The sequence below is a fragment of the Mustela erminea genome, chromosome 3 (genome assembly GCF_009829155.1).
Source record: "Mustela erminea isolate mMusErm1 chromosome 3, mMusErm1.Pri, whole genome shotgun sequence".
NCBI lineage: Eukaryota > Metazoa > Chordata > Mammalia > Carnivora > Mustelidae > Mustela > Mustela erminea.
This window is the reverse complement of record NC_045616.1, coordinates 22506627-22528353: the sequence shown is the minus strand read 5'-3', so window position 1 is coordinate 22528353 and position 21727 is coordinate 22506627. Positions and strand designations below refer to the sequence as shown.

The 21727-nt window shown below is 39.1% G+C and overlaps 1 protein-coding gene across 8 annotated transcripts in view; it reads right to left on the bottom strand.

Moving 5' to 3' along the window:
* The window catches only part of PRR16 (proline rich 16), a 309827-nt gene that overhangs the window by 117881 nt on the left and 170219 nt on the right, over positions 1-21727 (bottom strand). For 6 of the 8 annotated variants that reach the window (XM_032335436.1, XM_032335441.1, XM_032335437.1 and 3 more), the window contains one exon: positions 64-4754. In XM_032335436.1, the coding sequence (XP_032191327.1) occupies positions 3999-4754 (756 nt within the window). In that variant the 3' untranslated portion in view covers positions 64-3998. Of the gene's footprint in view, positions 1-63; positions 4755-20151; positions 20260-21727 lie in introns of those variants that run through there. The other 2 variants (XM_032335438.1, XM_032335435.1) reach the window with 2 other exon arrangements.

The following is a 21727-nucleotide window of genomic DNA, read 5'->3' as shown; positions in this document are numbered from 1 at the left end:
GTCTAGTAAGTGTCAGATTCTGTGCACTTTATCTAATTTCGTGATGTGGGTTTTTTTTTTCCATGATGTAGGTTTCTAATGCAACTTTATTCTCGTAAATCATTTCCTCACTTAGAAATCATCAGTACATACCAAAGTACATTACACTGCAAACTCCTGCTACAGATGTGGGTGTACTTTAGAGCAAAAGGTGCTACCAACAGAGTCAGGAGAAAGAACGGAACCGGGACAAGTAGAAGACTTGACGTTGCAGTAGTGCATGTATTCCACGGAAAAAGTTCAGTCCAGACAGTGACTCATGACTTGATTACATCATTCCCAGTGCGAATGCATGTGAAGCTACTCAGGCTTTTCTTCACAGAGCATCCAAAAAGAACTACATAATTAGAATCTGTAGATAAAAGGTCTTGCATAGTTTCAAAGACGGTGCATAGCTACTGCTCTTGGTAATGCTAAAGGCAACTGTTGGTCTGTCCAAAGAAAGTCCTATAATACAGTGCCCTATTCCTTTATTCATTAAATAATTAGATGCAGACATAATTCAAACATAAGAATTTTTAGGTTAATTAAACCACTTCAGTTAACACCACTCATTTTTTCCCCTAGAATGATGTTAAGCTAATGAGGGAAGGTATGAATATAATAACAACAAATTGAAAGAGTGGGGAATTTTTCTTTCTGCATGCCCAGTATTTTTGAGCAGATACTTTAAATTTAACTTAAGCATGATCTAAAAAGAATATCAGTTTTATCTCCTTCTATAACTGCTGCCACTGCTAGGGGATGGAAGAAAACTTTGGTCAGTTTTTCTTTTCTTTTCGCCTTTCAACAGACAAGATACAATAACCTCCCATTCCCAAAATAGGATCATCGTTGTTTAAACTAGCAAGAGAAATGCTTTCCTTTTCCAATTTAATTAAGAGATGCTACTCAAAAAAAAAAAAAAAAAAAAGTCCACGTTCTACCTTTCACTCAAATGAATGTTGCCACAGGCAGCCTTATCCTTGGACATTTTGTAGGAACATTTTGGACATTTTGTAGGAACATCACCTTCCAAAGAGATAGAGGCTAACTCAGTGGTGCTCACTCTGCTTGGTCATGTAAGTCTTCAAATGCACAGTGGGAAAAAGAACTGCCCCAAAGGGTTTGCTTTGGGATCTTTGGGAAGAGCAACCATGAACCATGTTTTACAATAATTTAATGGCCGATGTACAGAGCCTGCATTAGATAATTAGAATTTTGAAAGCCATGTTGGCTGATGACAGAAGTTGCAAGGCCACCTGCAACACTTTAATTATAAGTTTATTATGTTGCCCTCGGTTAGTTGCATTCCCTGTTTTACAAGTTTATGTCTATTTAAAAACATACGTTCCGGTGAATGTTTCAAAGTGATCTGCCGGGGAAAAAGAAAGCAAAACGAAAAAAACCTTATTGACCCAATGTATTTCAAACCTTAATGGAAGAAGAAAAAAATGAAATAATGGAATAAATAAACTTAAAAGAAAGTCCCAACACTGATATAATCTAACATTGAATCTGAGTATTTAATAAACCAATAAGAGAAGTTCATCCCCTCTTAACTCTTTTAGGTTAGGATTTAACTTGGCCTTTTAGGCCAAAAGCTGCTTGGACAAGTGTTGAATGAGAACGGGTACTGCCATTTTTAGCAATGTCAACAATGACGCTTAAAAAGATGGTTGTTCATGGGGTACCTTTGACTCTACTTTGAGAATGGGAGATGAATTTGAGCCTCACAGGTTGTGACTAAGCACCTGGTTCAAGGTCCTTCTTCCGTCGGCTTGAATTAGTCAGCTTATTCAACCCACTTCATTGTAATTGAGTTACTTGCTCTGTGAGGGATTTGTGATCGCTGGGAAGTTCTTACCTTGAGATCCAGACTGGCTCCCCGACATTGACAGGGGTCAACATTTCAAATGAAAAGCTAATTATTAGGTCATGGTAACTTGCTGTGAAAGGAAGATGAGCTGAAGGGAGAAAGCTGCGTGTCTTCCAAGACTGTTTGTGATACCATATGGTCTGACACTGGCTGCACATTTGAAAGAAAGTAATTACTAAAATCTAGAAAATGATGAAAGTTTGGGTTTATTAATAAGTCTAAGTGAATTCATGAAAAAATTAAGAATATATTAGCTTGCTATTAGGAAAGTCAATTCTGTGTTTACTTGGGTCAAATTTATTAAATATAGTTATCACATAATTAATATATTTGAAATTATGGCTCTTCTCTATTATTGGTCTTACATTCTGTAACTTTCTGGAAAAAAAAAAAAAAGGATTTATAGTGCTTGCGTTATCTTCACAGCCAATACACACAGGAAAGAAATCATGCTGAATAAATTTGTAACATGACATCTTCTGTGTTTTTACTCATTTAATTGTTCCTTCAAAAAGTCATTTTCCCTCTGTTATTCTGCCTAACGGACATTACCATTTTTTAATAAGAAGTTGTTGAAAAACAGTATTCCAGATTACCATCATATGGCTTGAAAAAGGCGACAAAGAAACAAGACAGCCTCCTTGTAGCAACAAAAATTAAACTTTTGAGATCAAAAGCCAAATAGTCCCAAAATTATAGTATCTTTTTTAATTAAGCTGCTCAATAAACCAAATTTCACCAAAGAGAACTCCCTCTCCTCTTGCCAATTAATGGAAAACTTTTGTTCAGGTATGCACTTGTCATCACGATTCTAGGACAGATGAACTCATCTCTAGTTCCAAAACAAAATACGCAATCTGTCCAAATCACAGTAGTTGGGAAGTGAACTTGATCCACGGGTGGGTAAGTGACATAAGCTGGCAAGTTAGCCTTAAGAGAAGGACCTTTGTAAGATGTCAGGAGGAAAGGATGTCTTCTCTTGCTTCTATAAAATAACAAAGATCCCTGGCATATTTCAACTGTGAGGGGAAACAGCATTAAGGCTGATACTAAGAATGTCCTATTCCAGAAGCATCTTTATTTTCCGCTATGATTCTCTTATAAATGGGGATTCCCTTGGGGAGGCAGAGAACTTGCTGTTGAAGGAGGCAGATCATCCCACTGCTTCAGTGTTCAGGTTTATGGTGTGACTGGTAGGGACGCGAAGTGTGAGGAGGATCTAAAGGGTTTGGCCATGTATTTGGTCAATGAGACCTTCAATATATGGCCTTGGCGTACCACAAGGCATAACATGATAATGTGAAAATACTACTTATGACCTGATAATGATATTTGATTTAGAAACTGCTGCTGGATACTCACTGTAATCTTCTCCAAACTTTTTCAGAGTAGCTACCCATTTTGATGAATATTCACACAGGATTCAATGAACCACTGCTTCATTTCCGCTCTGAGGAACGCGTGCTTTTGCCATTAGGTACTGTCGTTTATTGACGTATGATATTTCCACAGACAAAAATCTTTCATTACATATATAGGGGAAACATATAATCATTATTGGATAGTATAGAAAATAAACTTTTTGGTACTGTTCTCGGCATTTCATAATGTAAAACTAGTGACAAACATCTTTAGAAAAAATAATAAAATAGTCCTCCGGTATTAAAATTTCTTCCTAAAAAGCATCAGGCCAAAGTTAGGAGGGTGACATGTTATTAGTGCATAGATGAGTTAGGCATGAATAAAATGAATCTAATTCCACCTCTGATGGTAAATCAAACCATTTGAAATCTACAGGCCACTGTTTCTCCGAGGTCGGGTGCAAGAAAGAAAAAACGCAGCTTTTTCATGGTTCTGTGGTTTCTGATGTTGCAACTGTTTTAAACACCGTGTACCCGGGATATAAACGACATAGTGCATACTTACCAGGTGGTTTTTATGCCACTTTGCTGAATGCAGGATTAATATATTTGGGCTTTTTATTGCTTGAGTAGAAAGTGCTCATTACTTATTATTTTATGTTTATAGTATAGAAATTAAAAAACAAAAACAAAAACAAACAAACACAAAAAAAACGAAAAGGTTTTGGAAATGGCATACATCACACTGTTGTAGTGGTTGATTTCCTCAAGATCGTCTTCTGTGGTTTTGGTGCAGTGGGAGGAGGCACAGTTGCAGGTCTGAGAGGGGGGAAGCTGTTACTGTGGCTTATTCCCAGCCCCCCGTTTTCCAGCGGAAAAGGAGGGAGGTGGGGCGGAGGAGGGAGGGGAGGGCCTGGGTGAGGAAACTTCCCCGGTGGGTGGACAGGTTCGCTGTGTAAATGGACCTCCCTGTTTTTTATGTTATACCGGGCGTCACAGTCGGGACAATAGCCATGGTACTGCACTTTTTCATTAAACCGAACTCGTTCCCGAGGCCCTGCCTGGGGACACCTGTCTTTGTCAGGTCTGTGCGTCAGAGGCTGCACGGGAGCCTTGTCCAAGGTACTGGGGGGTAGGCAGCAGATGTCTCCGTTTGGAATTTTGTTCGGTGCCCCGGGGAAGCCTCCGTTTCGCAGGAGAGTGCCATTGGTCTTCAGGGTATTGGCCACAGGCACCCCTCTCGGGGGGTCTTCACACTTGACCGGGGTCAACCGCGGGGGAGGCGGCGGAGGGTTTGGCTTTCTCAGGACGGTGAGGATCGCAGACGGGTGCGCTGGGGGTTTGATGAGGGGTGCGTTGGCCTGCACTTTGATCTTCTCGATGCTGGAGGCGGTCGTGCCACTGGAGCTACTGTTCAGGGTGTCTGTTTTGGAGCTGTCGGTCATCTCATCCTCCAGCTGGAGGTCGGAGGTCAGGGTATCAATCTGGTCAACCACCTGGTGGAAAGGACAAGGTAACTGCGTTAACAATGACCCAGAGCCAAACAGACCAGGAACAATGTCTCCCTGTTGAGCTGGAAATCTGCTCAGGGAACCTTGACTCACACTACATCCTGGACTCCATGGTTCGAAAGTGTTTCCATTGCATACATTGACAGAATGGCCTCGAGAGGTGTGTGGACTATTTGATAACCTAATGTTGTCATGTACCTAAAACATAATATACGAATTACATATACCTTCTCTTTCTGGCTCTGCTGAACCCACCAAAGATAAGACCCTGATACAGAAACAGAAATGATTTTTTAAAAACAAGAGGTGGTGGCTTTCCCTAGGCTCAGCCTGTAGAAAACTACAGGAGAACATTAATCTCACGTGAAAAATGAGAAAAGCCAAATACTCTGCAAAACCCTAACTTTCTTTCTTTCTTTCTTTCTTTTTTTTTAAAGATTTTATTTATTTGACAGAGATCACTAGAAGGCAGAAAGGCAGGCAGAAAGAGAGAGGAGAAAGCAGGCTCCCCGCTGAGCAGAAAGCCCGATGTGGGGCTCAATCCCAGGACCCTGGGATCATGACCTGAGCCAAAGGCAGAGGTTTTAACCCACTACTGAGCCACCCAGGCACCCCAACTCTAACTTCTTGAGATGATCAGAGAATGGAGAATCGCAAGGATACCCACCCAGCTGAGCTCCAAAAAGTCTCTAGGCCTCTGAGGATAGAAAGGGCACATGACTTGCACCTTTGGCAAGTCATAGGGAATAGACAGCCTCCACCAAAGTGAGGAAACAGCTAGAACTTTAATCAATAAATATGACAATTTAGAGTCCCCAGGAGCCTAGGCACAATGCTGTCTGTCCTCACTCACGTTTCTGTTCCGTGAGCCTCTGGTGTTGGGGCTGAGGAGTGCAGGGCAGAGAATGGAATGAAAAGTCTGGGGGAGACTCCACCCCCCCACCCTACCCCATCCCTGGGCACATAGGCATAAAACCCCAAGGACTTCCCAGATCTTCATCCTTTATAAAACACAATGTGTAAGCATTAAGGGAATGGCAACAGTCTCCTGCTTCTGAGAAAGGGGAGAAGCCGCAGCTATCTGACTTTGGGGAAAGGGGCAGAAAATTCTCTTGGCCCCAAGAACTTGCACAGCAGATGTCTGCCATCACTTGGGAGAGGGATCCGAGTCACAGCATCTCAAGATCTGTTGCAGACACCAGGCAGAGGCGGGGAATCCAGTGTGGCTGGTCCTAATGAAGGAGAATAGATAAGAAGGAGGGAGATAGGACTGAAGAGTCATGATGCTAAAGCTGCTCATGGAAGGACGCTGGCATCACCCCTAACAGGCTTGCCTGAGGGTCTCTGTCCTGTTCAACATGGTCAGGAGGCAGCTTGCTGGAAGGAAGCAAGCCTCGGCTCAAATGCTGGATATCAGAACACGCTCATTCACCCTCCCTCAGGCAGAGATCTTGCAGACCATGCTCAAGGTTGCCAAAAAGTCACGATTACCCATATACAAAGAAGGAAAAGTAACAGATCATTTTAAAACAGTTTATTTATCTATAGTCCTTTCATTTCACGTTTCCATATGCAGATTTGTCTCTCCGTCTTCAGGTCTCAGTGTGTTCCACTGTGAAGCTGGCTCTTTGACACATGGTGGCAGAATTGGACTCAAAATGAAAACATCATCGGCATCCAGAATGGTAGGGAGGATGGAGAGATTTTATTTCTTCCTCATGAGGGTCTTAAGGGATTGCTTCTTGCTACTGTCACCAGAGCTCAGCCTTCTAATTTTAGCTCATATATATATATATATATATATATACACATATATATATATATGTATATATACATATATATATATGTAAAACCCACGTCTCTGCATTTCTTTGGTCCTTTTTGAGCCACCATTATTTACCACAGGGTCCTCCGAAGTCACCTTATTCCCTCTTTCAATTCTGTTGTGTCAGTGATTTTCTAAAACAGAAATGTGCTCTTGGCGTCAACTCCCTGCTCAAAACCTTTCAATGCCTGTTCATTTCTCCTGTGATAAAGATCAATTCTTAACACTGTCTCCAAAGTCGTGTATAGTTTCCCTCAGTGTTGAGCTGGTAAATGTTTAAAACTGGTTCTTAGAGGTGTAAGGGAGTTTTGATTCGAAAAGTTTGCCAATTTCTTTGGTGTAAACTCCCACGGTGATCAATTTCAAGTTAGCGAATATGACATCACTGCATTTGAGATTGAGAAGAAATGTTCACTGACACAGCAGCAGAGATGCTTCTACAGGCCAGTAGAATCAGCAAAAATAAACTCAGGGGCACAGATAATGGTAAAATGTAGTAAAATGATTAAGAATGACTGAGAACAATTAGAAAGCCTTGTATTTAATGTAATTTACTTAATATGAGTATATATATATATATACACAAATTTAAATTTTTTTCAATTCAATTAACATACAGCAGATCATTGGTTTCAGAAGTAGAGTTCAGTGATTCTATAGTTTGGTTTTTGATAATGGTTATTTAGCAGCAGGCTCACACAAAATTTCTGAAAATAGAACAATTGGCCCTTTTTAGCCAGACCCAGTCAGCACATTACTGTCTCTCCTCAAATGACTCTCCATCCTCAGCACTAATAAATTCCCTTTGCTCTTCTGTTCTCAAACTTCTTGGGTCTTCTTATAGACCCTCAGAATTGTCAGTCTGCTTCCTGCCATAGGACATTTTCACATACCAATTTTTCTTCTTGAAATGCTTTGATGCCTCCTCTTTGTTGACTTAAAGCCTTAGCTCAGGAGTCCCTCATGACCTCATCCTTCCCGGTTGTCCTGAAATTTCCCATGTGGGTCAGGTGAAATTGTTAAATATTCACAGGGAACTTTATTTCTTTCATTGAAAGCACTTGCATACTTGGTGATTGTTTAGAGAGTAGGAAGAGTCCTGGAATAGTCTTTCCCTCTAGACTCTCATTTCGGTGAGATCAGAGACCATGTTTGTTGGTACTACTGTGACATAAAGTCCTAAAGTGGTGAATGACAATTAAAAGGGGCTCAATAAATACTTGTTAAATAAATGCACTGAAGGCTACTTTTTTAGTTTAAGAGTGAACAACAACAAAAAAACACAAGCAAAAAAGAATGAATGAAAACGTGTTCTTTCTCATTTAAGTTTTGAAGTTGTTACTTTGCAAAGTCACATCTCATCAGTTATTCTAGAATAAAATAGGGGGAAAGAGATTTATCCAGAAATGATCTAGCCTGATGGCACAGTCTATAGCTCTAGCCCAGACATCCCAGAAATTAAAGTGGGAGGACATGGGAAGAATGTGAGAGATGGGGGATGGTCCAGGGTCACAAGTACTGTGCACGATCTCACCTGGAAAGACTCTTTACCCTGAGCCTTATATCACATTACATATCTACAGGGAAGAAGAGAAAGCTGGTCCAGTCTCAAGGGAGGGAGGCTGCTGCTCAGAGACGAATCAGTATTACCTGGGCCTCCCATGCAGTTCTATAGCTGCTGGTGGGTTTTAGTCTTCTTGTTGTTATTTCCCAAGTGCCTAGTAAATGAAAAACTAAAACAGACAAAATACAGTTGACCCTTGCATGACACAAGGCTTAGGGGTGCTGCTTCTACTGTGCAAAGCTATGTCTCTGTTGAACCCCCAAAACTTAACCACTAACAGTGGATTGTTCACTTGGAAGCCTCACTGATAACAGAAGGAGTTGACGAACATCAATTGTGTATGTTGTCTGCATTATCTCCTGTACTGTTACCATAAAGAAAACTAAAGAAAAGAAAATGTTATTAAGGAAATCATAAGGAAGAGAAAGTACCTTACAGTATTGTATTTTTAGAAAGATATCTGCATATAAGTGGACCTCCAGAGTTCAGACTTGTGGACTTTATAAAGGTCAACTGCAAAGTCCTCGTGGAGCAGGGAATCCAGTGGAAGGACCTGGTATGAATTAGATACTCAAACCAATAACTGTAAAAGTACGCATTTTCTAGGAGCTCTGAATGACAGACCGAAATACTGTAAGAGGAGAATAAAAACAGCCCATCAAAAAGTCAGCAAAAATCATACTAAAGATTTATACACAAAACTACAACTTTTGGAAAGCTGTAATTTGGTAGAATGTTGCTAAGAAAACATCATGGAAAACCAAAAACCATTAAAAGTATAAAAATTTCACCAAACCACCATCCAACTAATGAAAGAGGATATAGTTACTTTTATTCCTGAAAATAATCAATTTAATCAGAGCCTTTCAGTATGCCCATTTGTTTCTTTGGATGGGCATTTGTTTCTTTTGATATTTCATGGATACTAGTCAGGCATATAAAAATTATGAAATTTATAAAATCATTTGGGATAACCACAAAAAACAATTATTCATAACAGACAAATAAAGACTTTATAGAAAGAAAAAAAAAAGTCAGCAAAACCTCTCTGAAGGATGAGTGGCTCTTAAATGGTAGAAGAGAAGTGATTCCAAAGGCTGCTCAGGGAAGGGCCTGATAAAGTTCTTCTGACAGAAGACAGAGCCTGAGCACAAGCCACAGGAAGGTGACTCTGGACTGCAGGGCACCGTGAGAGGTCAGGCTGTGAGACAGTCCTGCTAAGTGCTGATCAAGTACCACAGAGTCCTAGAGAGTTCCAGAAGGGAGAGAAGCCCTGTTCAAAGAGATGATAAATTGCTATTTTTCAGAATGGAAGCATCATCTAATGAGAGAAGCACACAGAGCTCCAAACAGGAAAATATAAATAAACACACACCCAGACATGCTGTCATAAGAGCACAGAACACGAAAAAGTGTAGATGCCCAAAACGTACCGAAATGGCATGTTAATGATTTCGTGTTAAAGTTACATGGGACCCAGCTGGTGCAAGGACACTCACACCCTCCTGAGTCCTCCTGAAAGCACGAAATAAATATTTTGTATGAAAAGTACCCTCCATGCACTAAGGAAGAAAAAGGTGATGTTATCACCAGAGATAGGAATTTTAAAGCCAAGAAAACTATAGGAACAAAACTTGTTCTTTTTAAAAATACATATATTTTATTTATTTGAGAGAGAGAGAGAGAGACAGAGATCGTGAGAGAGACCATGAGCATGGAGGAGAGGGAGAAGCAGGCTCCCCGCTGAGCAGGGAGCCTGATACGGGGCTTGATCTCAGAACCCCAGGATCATGACCTAAGCCAAAGGCAGATGCCCAATTGACTGAGTCATCCAGGAGCCCTCTTGTTACTTTTTTACTCATCTACTACCTCAGCCCAAATTCTGCTTAGAATTCCTTACTAATTTAAGCTCCCAAGCCTTTGTTTTCTTTATCCTGTCAATTCCTCACTAATTTATTTTCTCTTTTTCTAAAATGTACAAAAACTGCCTGCCTTGGTCATTGCTTTGGGTCTCAGTTGCATTATTGGACCTCCATGCATATATAATAAAACTTTGTTTTTTTTCTCCTGTTACTCTGTCCCATGTCAATTTAATTCCTCAACCAGTAGAAGAACCCCGGAAAAAAGGAAGGAATGTCTCCTCCTACAAAAGTAATGATAGGAGTTTTACAGCAATAAAACAAGGGACACCAAGTGTATATTGAGCAACAAAAATTAGAATGCCAGATTTGCAAACAAGCAATATAAGTCTGAAGAAAATTTAAGAGTATGTTTCATAATGAAAGAAAGTAACTGAAAATATAATTGAATTCTTCTGTAAATGTGAGGGTGAAATCAACATTGTCATATATAAAGACTGGGAGAGTGTACTTTTTACAGCTAAGTGTTGAAGGTACGGATAAATGACAAATCAGAAAAAGGTAAAAAACCAGAAGGAAGGGCTAGCATACAAGGAGCATAGATGAGCAAAGAAATTATAAAATAATAAAAATGTGCATTTGTTACAAAACAATAATGTACTAATGACTAATTGGAGAGATGAGAAAAACATGAAAGTCAGATAGTAGGAAAAATAACGTCTGATTGGGAAACAATCAGAGTTAAAACATTTTAAGGTCGCTGTATTTTTTTGTGTGTAAAAAATCAGTAGCAATGTGATATTGATTATGGCTCATTAAGTCAAGAATGCATGTGAAAAAATTTTAGGGCCATTACTGAATTAAGAGACAAACTTATAATTTCCAAAATAATATAAAGTTTAAAGACTGAGTAAGAAAAAATTGGTAAGGGGCGGCTGGGTGGCTCAGTGGGTTAAAGCCTCTGCCTTCGGCTCAGGTCATGATCCCAGGGTCCTGGGATTGAGCCCCACATTGGGCTCTCTGCTTGGCGGGGAGCCTGCTTCCTCCTCTCTCTCTGCCTGCCTCTCTGCTGCTTGTGACCTCTGTCTGTCAAATAAATGAATAAAATCTTAAAAAAAAAAAAAGGGGGGGGTTATAGACATTGGGGAGGGTATGTGCTTTGGTGAGTGCTGTGAAGTGTGTAAACCTGGCGATTCACAGACCTGTACCCCTGGGGATAAAAATATATTATATGTTTATAAAAAATTAAAAATTAAAAAAAAGAAAAATTTGGCGAATTTTAAATTTTAAAAAGGCAGAAAATAAGAAAAAACAAAACAAAAATATCATAGCAAACAGAAAAGAAACTACATAAGAGAAAAAATAACTCCAAATATATTAGTAATCACAACAAACATAAATAGATTACAATACTTTATTCAAAAAAGGACACAGAAACATTCATATAAATGGACACAAATAAGATACAGCAGGCAAATATTCTAATGAAACCTGATGCAGCTCCATAAACACTAAGCAAAAAGGTCTACCTAAATTTTTCTTCATCAAAACAGTATTATTTCTGTACTAATGGAGGCAAAAAAAAAGACTGAAACAGGGACGCCTGAGTGACTCAGTCAGTTAAGTGCCTGCCTTTGGCTCAGGGCACGATCCCAGGGTTCTGGAATTGAGTCCCACATCAGGCTCCCTGCTCAGTGGGGAGTCTGCTTGTCCTTCTGCCTGCTGTTCCCCCTGGTTGTGCTCTCTCTCTCTCTCTTTTGCTTGCATTCTCTCTCTCAAAAATCTTTAAAACAACGAATGAAACAAAATTTGGCGATTACACACACACACACACACACACACACACACACACTATCAGAAAAATGTTGTAAAAAAGTAACTGACACAAGCAGAATGCCTCATTTCCACTCAATTTCATGAGTAATCAAGGAAGGGCAAAGTGAAGACAGATGCAATAGCATTTCATTCTAAAAAGTGATTCAAAACAAGACAGTCTGATCATTCCAACTGATGATGATGATGTGGATAAGTGGGGAGTATGTACATTGCTAAGGGCAATATACACTCAGTCTGTTAGAAAAGTTCTGACAATGTCCTATAAAGTGGACAGGGGACATTCTCTATGGTACAGGTATTTTAGGAAAAAAGCCTACCCTACTCTAGAGAAACTTGAACAGACATGCACAGGGTTGAAAAAGCATAGGAATGTTCCTTGCAGGTTGTTTGTTATCTCATAGCAAAAACCTGGAAACCTAAATATCGGTTGGTAAGTACTTGGGTACACAAAACAAAAAGTAGTTCAAGGTAAGTAACCAGAACTACATGTATCAGTAGGGATAAATCTAAAAAACCGAAAGTTGAGTATAACAAAGTTAAAACACAACTACTCTGTTTGCCTTTATTGTTGATATATAGAGACAAGGGTAGTTTATGTTACAGAATACGGAAATAAATAATACACATCAAATTTAGGCAAGAAGGAAGGGGAGTAGATGTTGAAAGGCAGCTACCATATGGCTAAGATACTTTATTTCTTTTTAAAATTGATGCAAAGTAATTAGGAGAAAAGGTTGACATTGGTTAAGTCTGGGTTATAGTTGTTACATTAGTTTATTTATTTTCTGTCCTGTGTGAATCATTTTATAACTTGAAAATAAAATAAATATTTAACACTAGTTAAATAAAGTTAGAAAGAAAGGAAAGAAGTGATTCTTGCAGCTGCCATGTGGAGAACATATTGAAAGGTGCTGAAGTTTATTTACTTGGCTAGTTAGACTCTATCTCAGCCAAGTGAGAGATGAATAAATTAGCCAGACAAGGAATACACTGTGTCCTTATAATTACATTTCAGTGTTTAGCTGAAACTCTTTCAAAGTACCATGTTGCAACTGAAGGAATCATAACCACAGTCAAGATGGAATTAAAATGGAAAACAAAATGAAAGAAAATAGGTCTAGGGGGACACAGTGTTTGCAGATATCTGGGGGTGAGAAGAAGCATGACATTAATCCTAAGTCTGAGAACATGCACACCTAACATTAGAAGCAAGGGAGAAATGTATCTCTCGAATATGAAACTGAGCCATCTGTCTAATTGTGGCTGCTCATGTCTAGAGGGGAATCTGCTCATGGAATGCAAGCAAAGAGAGATTTAAAGAAAGGACAAGAACAGGAGATGTGTTTGATGATTTTCAGAGGTTTTTGTTAGGATCACATACAAGGGAGCTGTGGATCAACTGTGAAATAATTAAGAATAATAATTGTGATTTAGGAATCACACGAGCTCCAGGTTTTCATACCTGGGGAGTATCCTTCAATATTTTCATAAAAGAGAGGCAGATTTGGCAGAAATGACATGGTTTTATGATCTAAGCTGTTTGTGGAAATCCAAAATTCATTTATATTAATTCTATAAATATCAAACTATAAAGAACAAAAAACAGAGACAATGTAGGGTTATCATTAGAGTGAAAGTCGGGTCAAACAGACTGACCTAGAATTAAAAAAATAATAATAAATAAGAGCCCTTTGTCCTATGTTCTCATGTGGCAATGTCTATTTTATTATTACAGTCACCTTAATATGTTGGAATTATCTATTTATACATGTTCCCCTCAGACCAGGATCATGGATTTTCACCTTAGTTTCCTGGCAGGAAGCAGTGATTGCAAGAGTACATGCTCTAATAGGTTGAGAGAGCCAAGTGGACAAAAGTAGACTTTGAGAGAAAAGACGTATCTCAACCTCACTTCCATCCCTCCCCAGCTTTTCCAACTCGGGTCTGATTTTCAAAGTGTTCACACTCACCAATTCCAGGTGGTGCAGAAAGGCACAAAGGAATGGATGAAATAGAGAAAGGGCAGGTGGAAATAAGGCAGGGGTGACACCTGGTAAACTCTCCCCCCATGTTCTTGACTTTTTTTTTTTAATTAATTTTTTATTTTTTATAAACATATATTTTTATCCCCAGGGGTACAGGTCTGTGAATCACCAGGTTTACACACTTCACAGCACTTACCAAAGCACATACCCTCCCCAATGTCCATAATCCCACCCCCTTCTCCCAAACCCCCTCCCCCCAGCAACCCTCAGTTTGTTTTGTGAGATTAAGAGAACATTTCGGACACTCTCCAAAACAGGGAAGCCAGTTTAAGTCTATATTTATCTTCCACTATTTGTCTATGTCAACAGCTGTACATGTATTTAGAATGTTCCTAAACCCTGATGATCTTGTTTAAGTAAAAACCACACAATATATATATAGTTCAATTGCCTTAAAGACAAAGAAAACTCTCTCTCTGCTTGAGGGAATCTTCCTTTAGAGTCTCCTTAGTAATAATTTGCAACTATAAGAACGGCAGCTTCAAACTTAGTGGAAGGAAAGAAAGAATTTAGCCCTGACTTACATCTGTATAAAAAAAGTTTGTGAAATCTTCTAAGGTCTTTAATATTGATTTATCAGAGCCACCACCTTTTGAGTATGTGGCATCAACTATAAAGATCTAAGAAGAGAAATGAATGGGAGCCATAGGAATTTTTCCCAAGAAAGAGAGCTGAGAACACCCCCTCCTCATAGCTCCCAGACTATGGTCAGTGGCTGAGCCCCAGTGCGGGCAGACCTGAGAGCTCTGGCTAGCAGCGGCACAGTATACAGGACAGCAACTGGCAGACCCAGCCAGATCCTCCCTGAAAGACATGAATCAGAGAGGAGCGGAGTCACCAGTGGGGCTCTTCCAGCATGAGGACAAGTGGCCAATATCCTTGGCCTTCTGTTCATAACTCACATACTTCATATCTATTTTGGATATTATACCAATTTTTGAAGACCTAATTTATACTCATCTATGTATCTATTACCTATGCTACCGACCTATTGGTAGCATTAAAGTAAGTAGTTCATCATAGATCATACAACTTTCTGTCCCATTGCTAGAATACAGGGTTTGTTATACACTGCCTCTGAATGGCTCTGCACAAATAATTCTTGTAATCATTTTGTGAATGTGCTTGTGTTAAAAAAATAATAATAATATGTGGAAACACTGAGATCATTCCACAAATTTGGTTAACTCTGCTTTGGAACTTGTTTATCTTGAAAAAAAAAAATCTGTAAGAGCTTAAAAAAAAAAAATCCCAGGAGTTACTCAGGCTTCTCTTGATATTTGAAAACACCCAAAGACCAGTATGGAACAGTTGCTCAGGGGGTAAACACTAAATGCTTGCTTCCCAAGAGATGACTAGAACAGTCTTGGGTTCCTGAAGCTGTTTCTGTATTGCTACACCAACTGTTCATCCTTAACGTTATTTCTTACAGACCTAGCCAACTGGCTGCTGCTATAGTTCCATGATATCCCAAACACCAAACTAATATTTTTGTATTAGCTCGTGCTTCTGCATTCTCCTTGTCCTTGGTGCATCTGAGAGAGTACCATGCTGGCCCTGGAATATTCTAGGACAGATAAGGCCGTACCTTGAAGCCATCAGAGACTCAAGCTCTGCCTAGCTTTCTGCTCTGCTGTGCCACGTGTGTGACTTACATTTCATGTCCAACTTCAGAGCTGGACTTCTAGCTGTCACATAAGCGTTTCAAGGGGAAGGACAGAAAAGGTGAGCAAAGGCATCTAACTATGGCTGTTTAAAGAGGCGTTTCGGGAGCGATGCATTTGGTTTGCTTACATTTCACCAGCCAAAATTAAGTTTCCTAGAGGCAAGGAGGCTGGGGAATGGAGGCTTTTATATGGGGCTCAATGCACCTACTGAATAGCAATGATTCTATAGAACAAAAAGGGAGGAAAAATATTTCAAGTCAAATAGTAACCTCTGAAACACATACACACACCACACAAACAGACAAAATCATATGCATCTAACTATTCTTGTTGGGAAGTACATGGGAACAATAAACTTCCTTAAAAATGTTTAATTTTTTGAAACTTTTTAAAGTACTGGGGTTCATTTCATGACCAATCATGACCTGAGACAAAGCCAAAAGCAAGAAGCTTAACTGACTGAGACACCCAGGCATTACTTTTGAAACTTTTGCAGACAGCACACAGTATATTTTGGGGAAGTATTGTGTTGTTTGCTTTTGTCATATACATAAAAGAGGCAATGGATATTCTGTTCTCTGGAAGCAACCAAGATGAAAAAGAAAAACAAACAGCACCATCATTCATGTCAAGCCTCATCAACAGAATAGCAAGATAAAGCTATACTGTAATCTGTCTTGCTTTCTGTGTATTCAACTGGTTTTGACAAATATCTCTTGTGCAAATACTATTCATCAGTTATTACAGGAGACAGTGAGAATTACAAAAAATGTTTCTAGTTTAATAGGGACTGATCACACGTACTTAGTGTCTTCCTCTCCAAATCATAGTTAAATGACAGTAAAGGGGAACGACAGTAATAAATTCAGAAAATTTTCTCAAAGTGGGGCATACATGGATCAGAGATTTTATAAATACTGGGATGAATTAATAAAAAGGTGGAAAAAGCACTGATGGAATCCCAGAAGGATTTCAAACTTAAAAGTGGGATACAGAGAGGGTGGGAGTGAGAATCAATGCAAAAAATAGAGTGTGAAGTTGTTGATTGACTATAATTCACAGTGGAAAACACTGTGTCAAATGTCCTCATGTTCTTTGAAGGGCAGCAAGATTAGCAGCATGGCAGAAAAAGTGAGATTTTACCTATAAGGAAATTGAACAACTGAGATTTTAGCTATAAGGGAACTGAACAATATTTCTGGATAAATAGAAGGCTGAGTCAATCGTGAAGATGAAGCTGCCATTATTGGTGAACCAAAGAGAACTCTGCAATAAATCTAATTAGTGTATTACAGAGGGTTGAGAATGTCTTGCAGTTAGAAAGTAAGACCATACAGTTATTTACTTTTAAAAGTAGAGGATGTCAGAGAAATATTTGGAATATAAAGCATAAGTATTAAATTAAAAGAAAAATAATAGGAAGGCTGGAAGATACAATCTAAGAAAGATTCCCAACCATAAAGCAAGATTTTTCTCTTAAAGGAAAATACAAGAGAAAAGTTAGGACACAGAGAGCAAGACGATCAGCCCTGGACCTCCATCTGATTGAGGAGTTCCAGAACAATGTGGGGGGGAATGTAGGATGGCAATGTTCAAAGAAACAATAAAAGAAAAAATTTCATAGTTGATAATACAAAGGGAGCTTCAGATGGAAAACACCATCTGAGGGCTAATCAGGGAAAAACAAAGTCAATCACCCACCAGATAAACCCAAGACACCCAGAAAGAAGTGAAAATCAAATAAACATCACAGTTTCTCCAGGACAAATGAATAACCAAAAACATTTTTACCAGTAACTTCAATGGTTCTGGCTAAAGTGATTTCAATCCCATTCCTACACTTGGCTAAATTACCATCTCAATGTAAATGAAAATTGAAATATTTTTGGATATTAGGGACAAGGACAGTGTATATATCCCTTGTATCTGTTCTTCGAAAGTGAAGGACATACTGTAACACAGTAAAATGGAATCCAAGACAAGAAGAATTAGAGCCAAGAAACATTGTAACACAGAAGTGTGAAAGCAAATAAAAGAACTTATGAATAACACTCATATCACAGACCTACAAAGCAATTCTTCTTCTTCTTCTTCTTCTTCTTTTTTTTTAAAGATTTATTTATTTATTTATTTTAGGGTGCTGAGGGGCAGAGGGAGGGAGAGTCTTAAGCAGACTCTGTGTTAAGCATCGAGCCTGGCCTGGAGCAGGATCCACAATCCTGAAATCATGACCTGAGCTGAAACCAAGAGTCCAAGGCTTAACAGACTGTACCACCCTGGTGTCGCTAAAAAGCAATTACTTTAAAGTAACACAGGGAATCAGAAAGCTCCAAGAAAAAAATAATAATGAGTTCCATTCAACAGGTCATATAACTGGAAATTTGTAACACAGTACTGAACCGGGGAAGAAATAAACTGTTGACAGTGTGGTTGATAACAATGGTGTGCGAGATGAGAATTCACTCGTATCTTCAATTGAATTCATTTCTGGGAGGTTCAAGTTTAGAGGCACACGTTTAAATTCATTTCTTTATGAGTTCGTTAACATTCTATTTTTACTATTGAGATACTTATTGATGGATCTCTTCAACCTATGGAAAAAGACAAAAGATTAATTCTTCATCTTCCATAAATATGAGTCAAATGACGTGAGGTGAAGTTTTAAAAAAGGTGTTGGGGATATTACTTAGATAGCTGACTAATGAGAAAATAAAGACAAGAAGGGACATCTGGGTGGCTCAGTCGGTTAAGCACCCCACTCTTGATTTTGCACCAGGTCATGATTGCACGGTCATGAGACCGAGCCCCACATCGAAGTCCATGCTCAGTGCTGAGTCTACTTGATAATCTCTTTTTTCTTCTCCTCTGCCCCTTGCACAACATGTGCCTTCTCTCTTTCACTCAAATACATAAATAAGATCTTAAAAACAAAAAAAGAAAATAAAGATGAGTAGCTAAAAGGGGTTTTGTCTTGAGAAAGGACTAGACACTGGAGAGAGATGATAAAGAAGGAAGGGCCACCAAGGGCTCAGCTGGTGAAGCGCTGACATCTCAGCTCAGGTCTTGAGCTCAGGGTCCTGAGTTCAAGCCTGGAGCTGGGCTCTGTGCTGGGTATGGATGCTAGTTTAAAAAGAAAAAAAGGATAGAGGAATGAGAATCATACTGGTATGTCCTTATAAAGAATGTGATTTGGAGATGGGAACAAAAGTGTGTATAACTAGCTTGATGATGGTTAAAATAATACCCAAGAAAATCAGAGATAAAGGATGAGCTGGACCTTATTTATTCCCATGTAGGCTAATAATTATGGTACATTGTGTGTGTGTGTGTGGTGGTAAAAGGATCTGCAAGTCCAGGAAAGCAGGAGTGATCTACTCTTTCCAAGCGGGTCGGTTGGTAGCATTGGTCAGAGATCATTTCAAGCCAGGTGACACCTGAGAGAAGTGTTGAATGGTAAAATAAAATTAGGAGGAAAAGTCATTTCTGGCAGAGGCATGAAATTATGAAACACTTGGTTTTTTTTAAATATGTTTGTAAAGAATAAAGTAGGAATGGACAAGCAGGTGGCTCAGTTCATTAAGCCTCTGCCTTAGGTTCAGGTCATGATCCCAGGTTCCTGGAATCGAGCCCCAGAGTGGGTGGCCCACTCCCTGCTCTGCTTCTCCCTCTCCCTCTGCTTGTGTGCTCTCTCTCTGACAAATAAATAAATAAAATCTTAAAAAAAAAAAAAGAATAAAGTAGGAAATGACAAGTGAATAGGACAGAAGGCTGAAAATAGATAAAGACCAGGTTCTGGGTAGGGGGGGTGCCCAGTAGGCCATATTAAGAAGTTTAGTTGCTGTAAATTGCAATTTTTAAACATGAGTCGTCAGAAGGGTGAGATTTAAGGCATCACCAAAAAAGTGCATGAAGTTAGTGCTTTGACAGAGAGGTGCAGATGGGACACTCATGTTACACTAGGTTCATTTCCTTTAAGTCATAGTACTTAATAGTACTTTATAGTCATAGTACTGATAGTATACAGATAGCCTCGGTCCAGCTATAAAATTTAACTCCAGATACGATTTGTCCAAAATGTTAATGGGCCCTGGCAGCTTTGGAAAATCACAAAAGTTTCAACAGGTTATGTTACTTGAAGCACTAAACAATCCAAAATTTTTAACTCCACACTTTGCAAAATCAAGACGTTTCAATTTTTTTTTTTAAACTCGTAACACGAAACACGAAACTGGTTTCATTGAAATCAATTCCACATAGAATCCTGAGCATTTCTGAGATGCTCCTGAAGGAAGTAGAAATTCCTGAAATTATTATACAGGTGTACTTTGTTTTATTATTTTGATCTGCTTTATTGCAGAGTCTAGATGCCATTAGGAGGGAAAGATCGAGAGAACTAGCATTAGAAGTGGAGCCTGAATGTGGGACTGAATTGTTACCATTTTGTGATAAAACTTGAATGGATGAGGCATTGCTTCTTAGGGATGAGCGGAGAAAGTGGTTCCTTGACATGGAATCTGCTCCTGGGAACGATGGCGTGAAGATTGTTGAAATGACGACAAATGAGTTAGAATATGACACACACTTACTTGATAGGGCAACGGCAGGGTCTGAGAGGATTGTGTCCAATTTGGAAAGAAGTCCTGGTGTGGGGAAAAGGCTATCAAACAGCATCACGTGCTACAGAAGAAGCATTTCTGAAAGGAAGAGGCAATCTATGTGGCAAACATCATTGCTGTCTTATGTTAAGGAACTGCCACAGTCACCCCAGACTTCAGCTGTCACCACCCTGATCGGTCAGCAGCCATCCCCATGGAGGCAGGACCCTCCAACAGCAAAGAGATGATGATTCACTGAAAGCATTTTTTAGCAATAAAATATCTTTAAATTAAGGCATATGAACATTGTTTTTTTAAAGACATCATGCTATTGACCATTTCAGAGACTATAGTAGAGTGTCAACGTAACTTTTATAAGCACTAGGAAACCAAAAAATTCATTTGACTCACTTTATGGGGACAGTTGCCTTATTACTGTGGTCTGGAAAGGAACCCACAATATCTCCGAGGTATACACAGTTTCTAATGGTCACACACCATCTAAATGCTTATTCTTTAGAATGAACATAAAACAATTATGAACGAAGGGAGAAAGTACCATTAAAGCACAGATTAGCTTCCTATTATTGAAATGTACTACGTGGGCTCCAAGTCCCACATTGACATGTCTATCAGTTTTTTACTCGCCTACCAGGTGAGGTGTTTATAACTTTTCTTTCCCCTGTAGCAAACATTACCCACAGATTATAACACCTGAAATGCCTCTGCTCACTTTAATTTCTGCTTTTTATAAGGTATCTTGGTATTTTAACAGGTAACATGCTTCTACTGAGGCTGCTTGTAAAGTGTGGAAAAGGAAACATTCCTCATCATTGTTGCTTTAGTGGCTTAATAGCTGTAAAAGACTCATCTATACACTTTCTAAGGACACACTTCAATATGATTCCATTACGTTAATAATATTCGGAGGGGGGCCGTAGCTCATGATAATGCAAGTGCAACTTTAACACCAGCTTACACTTCTCAATCCCTCTCTCTTTTTGTATTTGTAGAAGTGTAAATGAAATAAACCTCTAGTTGTGCATTATATTCCCTACTGATGTTAAAGCAGCTCAATAAAATTATATATATATATATATATTTTTTTTTCTGTCAGCATCATGAGTAAGGTTGTACAAACAAAACTGCCCAAGTCAATTCATTCTTCTATTTAATCTATTCTCTGCATTGCAGTCAGACAGAGCTTTTGAAAAATATGTATACATTTGTTACATGTATTTACATGACATGAATGATTAAGCCTTAATTGTTCTTAAGATCGAGGTCAGATAATTTACAAGGCCATAATATCCCTCAGATCTGGGTCCTGTTTTCCACACCTGCAGGCTCCTATGTCACTTTCCTCTCTGTGCTCTTTTTATTTATTCCAGTGCTTCAAAGAAGCTAAGCTCCTATCTCTGGGTCTTTTTTTATTTTTGGGGAGACAGAGATGGGGGATGGGAAGGGAGAGGGAGATAGAGAGAGAGAATCTAAAGCAGGTTCCATGCCCAGCATGGAGCCTGATGAGGGCTTGATCTCACAACCTTGAGATCATGACCTGAACTGA